General features: G+C 58.4%; 2 protein-coding genes across 2 annotated transcripts; both read right to left on the minus strand.

Moving 5' to 3' along the window:
- Positions 1-56: 56 nt before the first annotated feature.
- On the minus strand, positions 57-664 carry SPRG_18322 (hypothetical protein; the record flags this gene model as incomplete). The annotated part of the gene is made up of 2 exons (XM_012357760.1): positions 57-92; positions 117-664. Coding segments are annotated over 2 exons (584 nt in total), but the record flags the coding sequence as incomplete, so codon positions are not given.
- A 69-nt stretch (positions 665-733) lies between these two features.
- On the minus strand, positions 734-1445 carry SPRG_18323 (hypothetical protein; the record flags this gene model as incomplete). The annotated part of the gene is made up of 2 exons (XM_012357761.1): positions 734-746; positions 781-1445. The coding sequence occupies 2 exons, from the start codon at positions 1443-1445 to the stop codon at positions 734-736; spliced, it is 678 nt and encodes a 225-aa protein (XP_012213151.1).
- Positions 1446-2406: the final 961 nt, after the last annotated feature.

Genomic DNA, 2406 nt, shown 5'->3' on the forward strand with positions numbered 1-2406 from the left:
CGTCCCAGCCATAGCGTTCAATACACGCATAAAAGGGCTGCCAGATGCGCTTCATCTTAGACTTCGCTCTCCATCATGCAGCCAATGAAGACCTCGACGAAGCGAAAAGCGTCCACGGCAAGCACGATGGCAAGAAGGCGCGCGGTCATAGGGGCATTGTCGGCATTGTTGTCGTACCAAGTCGAGCTCAGCATCGGATTGTCACGCGACGACGACAGCCCGACGCCGTCCCAATGGTACTTGGATCCGACGTCCGTATGCGACCCGACCATGGTGACGAGCGCCCAGACAAGCACTTCCTTGGTGGGATACCCAAGGAACCATGTGTCGGCCTCGTCGTGCTGCGACGTTCCGGCCTCGTCGTGCTGCGACGTTCCGGCCTCGTCGCGCAGGACGGCTTCGACGGCGGCGACCGCCGACTGGATGCCGATGAGCCGCAGCCGGTGCGACTTGGGCCAGAACGCAAGCACCGCGTGCTTTCGAGAATTGGGCTGGCGAAGGACTGGGTGGACCAGCCCGAGTGCGCCTTCGAGAACCGCTTCGGGGATGTCGGCGCCGTCTGGCGCGAGGACGGACGACATGAGGGGATAGTAGCCCGTGGCGAGCACGAAGTCGTAGCACTTGGACGTGTTTAGCGCCCGAACAAACGCGGCGTCGGCCATCGCGAGGGTCTCGAAGCCGGCGTTCGAGAACGGTACGTCGTGCTCCAGACAGTAGACAACGCGCCCGGTGGTCAAAAAAGGATTCTGAGCCACCGCGCACAAGGAGCGGGCCGCGTACGCTATGTTGGGCGGCGCCGCGGCGAAAAGGTCGTCCGGCGTCGGATGCTCGTTCATGAGATGGTACACGAGCGCGACGCGCCGTCCGTCATCGATGGGGCCCGATGCCACGGTCGTCGAGAGGAACGAGGCAGATGCGGCAAAAGAGAGGCCGGTCGGCGGCCGCGCGGCCGTGGCCACGGCCCATGCCTCGTCCTCGTCGGTGTACGTGAGCGAGACGTGGCCGCCGACGCAGTACGACGGTAAAAGCACAATGAGCCGACCAAACACATGGCCGTCCTCGACGCATGGCTGCAAGAAGCTGCTCGTGTCGGTGCTACCAGCAGCGTGAATGACGAGGTGCGCGAGCTCATGACGGCCATGCCACTCGCTCGGCGCCAGCTTGTCCTGGACCGCTTCGTAATACGAGTCTGGTGCGTATAGATGCACCGGCTCGGAGTCGACCGAGATCGCTTCGCATGGCACGACCGTAGTCGTCGCGTCGTGGCCGTAGAGCGCGGCGAGCGTCGCCGCTTGGGCGTCGCTGAGCGGCCACGTCAGCAGCTCGTCCAGGCCGTCGATAGACAGCTCTGGGTGCGTAAAGGCGTCCGCGTGGTGTGTGAAGCCATGCTCATGAGGAGTTGCGAGCTCATCCAGGACAGCTTCGTAGAGCTTTATGACGGACATGGGCGGTAAGTGACGACGGCTGCCACTGGAGCGCGCTTGCCGCCAAGAGTCGCAACGCATGGATGCTACATCATCGCTATCCTGCGCACGCTTTGTGCATTGATTCGCTTGCACCCACGGCCTTTTGGCTAAGACGTAAGGGCATGATTACAGTATCTGCTGCGACGTCGGCAACAGCCTGGTACCATCGAGGAGCTTTCCTTGGAATCCTCGGGAGGCCTTTCCCTATTATCCGGATCCAGGTGGCCGTGCCCAGATTCCATTGGACGTGAACGCTGCTATCCGCAATAGCGTGCATGAATTGCCATGACCAAGTATGTACTTCTTTATGGAAAAAGCCAAGCCAGGACTTTGTGTGGGAAACTATTTTTCACATCGCCCACACGGCGAAAACCACGCGCCATGTGGTGATATTTTCTAAAATTTGTATCTTGTTTTGTGTATTGGAAGGAAAGATAACGCGGCGCGGATCAGCAGAATTACATAAAAAGGTGCGGATTTTTGCGCACTTTATCGCGATTTTTGCGTACTCTGTCGGGCCGCATTTAAAAAAGACACTCGGAAACGACTGAAATCGTACCTAATATTCCAGAGCGTTGCCCCCCTACAGCAAGGGATCTGCACCATCCGTCTCGAAAAAACCACTGCGTGGTTTTTTCGTAGAGATGGTGAAATTAGGTTTCCCACCGGTAATCATACCTTCTCGGCCTTTTGGCTAATGGGCAAACGGGTGTATTTGACTTTAAACCCTAAACACTGCTTTTGTCTACAAATTGGTCTCATGCATACCTTGCTCTTCCTTGGCGGGTCGCGCGAACGATAAATAGTCAATGGACGCGCGCCGCTCCGTCAAGAGACTGGGGTGTGGGGGCCGAAGCCCCTGAGCCCTTCGATGTAGTTGTTGAGCAGCACCCATCTTGATCATGCGGGAAACGCGTATCGGAACGAGTCGCGGAGGTTG

The sequence above is a fragment of the Saprolegnia parasitica genome, assembly GCF_000151545.1.
Source record: "Saprolegnia parasitica CBS 223.65 unplaced genomic scaffold supercont2.1122, whole genome shotgun sequence".
Classification (NCBI taxonomy): Eukaryota; Oomycota; class Saprolegniomycetes; order Saprolegniales; family Saprolegniaceae; genus Saprolegnia; species Saprolegnia parasitica.